The sequence below is a fragment of the Kryptolebias marmoratus genome, linkage group LG22 (genome assembly GCF_001649575.2).
Source record: "Kryptolebias marmoratus isolate JLee-2015 linkage group LG22, ASM164957v2, whole genome shotgun sequence".
Taxonomy (NCBI): domain Eukaryota; kingdom Metazoa; phylum Chordata; class Actinopteri; order Cyprinodontiformes; family Rivulidae; genus Kryptolebias; species Kryptolebias marmoratus.
This window is the reverse complement of record NC_051451.1, coordinates 18,944,675-18,946,531: the sequence shown is the minus strand read 5'-3', so window position 1 is coordinate 18,946,531 and position 1,857 is coordinate 18,944,675. Positions and strand designations below refer to the sequence as shown.

Here is a 1,857-nt window from a genome sequence, read left to right as displayed (position 1 = left end):
GGGGGGGTGGGATGGGAGGTAGGGGGTTGTTGGACAAAACTGTGGTTGCTTCACAGAAAATCTCCAGCAGCTCTTGTGCCGCCTTTTCTTACAAGTAAAGGCATTGCGATTTTCCCAGTGGAGAGATTTTTTTTTTTTCGTGTGTGTGTGTGTGTGTGTAAAAGTTCATGAGTAACAAGATCAGATGTAGCTGCCCAACCACAATTCTAGCCCTTACTTCTCCCGGTTACAGAAATCCTAATGAAGGAAAGTGCTTGAACGAATGAATGGACGGATAGGTGAGCATTTGGATCGATGGATGGTCAGAGCTGTGCCTTTTTACGGCAACAGCTTTAATAGCGCTTCGATAAAAACAAAAAAATTAAAAACTGCAGTAAGCTTAAAATTGGCAGAGGAGTACTTGTTCCCTTCACTGAACATGGTGGTGAACAGAGATCCAGCTCCCCTGCCTTAATACCTCTCAAAAATCGAGAACCGTTGCAGTCCGCGGCTTATGTCGTCAAGCTACAGTAGAGAGAGAGAGAGAGAGAGAGCTGCATGCAGAGCTAATACTTCTACTGGTTAAAAAGGCAAAGATTTCCCCGATCCCCACCAACCACTGGGTGTCATGGCTGAACAGTGAAGAAATAGAAAAAGCAAAACAAAGTTAAACATAGTTGAGGAATGGGACAAACAAACAAACAAGACAAAAAAAAGTGTGACGGAGTATGTTAAAGACAGGAGTTTTAAAGTGAGAGTGAAGAGCATGAGGTTTAAATAGTACAGTACAGGAACAGTGGGTTTGTCCTTTCCTTCTCTCGTTCCGTCCTCACCGCCTGAGGAGTCCTCCTTCGCAAAGAACCGACACCTGGCCATCAGGCTGGCTGTTTCAACCGGTGCACGAGTTGGCCGAACAACTGTAACAAACGGCACAAATTGCTTGCGAAACAATCACTGGCCGGCATTAATGGTCTCAAACTGACCAATAAGCAGCCAGTAAAGGCCGACCTGTCTCCAGTGGACAACTGGATATAAATTGCTTAAAAAATATAAATAAAAAATAAAACCAACCAGCTAATTCGAATGTCATTCAGTCTTTTTCAAAATCGAAACAGAGCAAGAGATTTTTATTTTTCCCCAACCTGACTTCTGGCACCATATTTGAAGTAGTAGTAGTCTTGTTGGCAATGACGAACAGGTGGAGAGGTTTAGGTGTCGAGGCAGGTGCGCCTCCTGCTGGCCAGGAGGTCTCTGTAAACGGTGGAGTTGAGGAAACGGGGGAAGGAGTCTCGGTGCATCAGTGTGTAGATCTGGAGCTGGGCGTCCTCGTACATCCGGTTGCTGGGCTCCGCTAGACTCTGATTGATTCCTTCTCTTACCCGCGAGTCCAGGCTCACCTGGAGTCAGGACGGTCCAGTTAGGACAGAGGCCACAAGAAGATGCGCTAAACATTTCATTAGGTTAACCCCAAAGTGACAGATAGTTTGTTATTGTGTCTCCAAAGTAACACTTTTTAGTTTTTTTTTCAGCTCTGTGTTTATTACTTCAGAAATGTATTTAATCAGGAAACTTTAGGTGAAACAACACTGACGGCTGTGTTTTTGCGGCGGCTCACCTCTTTGGGTGATAATATCGAGACGTAATCTTCATATATAATCCTGGCCTTCTCATCCACCACCGAGGGGCTCGTCTCCTTCTTCAGCTCTTCGCAGGCCAACCAGAAAAGCAGGTTGTCCTCGCTGTACTCGGAGCGCAGGAACTCCCGGAAGATCTCCCGGCCCTCCAGCGAGCGCAGCATCAACTCAAAGCTCCGTGCCCACGAGAGAACCTCCTCTAAACTCGGGTGTCTGCAATTGGAAGAAGAAAAAAAAAGAGGGG

General features: G+C 46.1%; 1 protein-coding gene across 3 annotated transcripts in view; it reads right to left on the bottom strand.

Moving 5' to 3' along the window:
* Window positions 1–73: 73 nt before the first annotated feature.
* rgs17 (regulator of G protein signaling 17) overlaps window positions 74–1,857 on the bottom strand; it is a 21,298-nt gene continuing 19,514 nt past the window's right edge. For 2 of the 3 annotated variants that reach the window (XM_017431855.3, XM_017431845.3), the window contains 2 exons: window positions 1,595–1,826; window positions 74–1,376 (listed from right to left, as the gene is read on the bottom strand). In XM_017431855.3, coding sequence (XP_017287344.1) covers window positions 1,188–1,376; window positions 1,595–1,826 — 421 coding nt within the window. In that variant the 3' untranslated portion in view covers window positions 74–1,187. The remainder of the gene's footprint in view (window positions 1,377–1,594; window positions 1,827–1,857) is intronic. The other variant, XR_003039801.2, reaches the window with a different exon arrangement.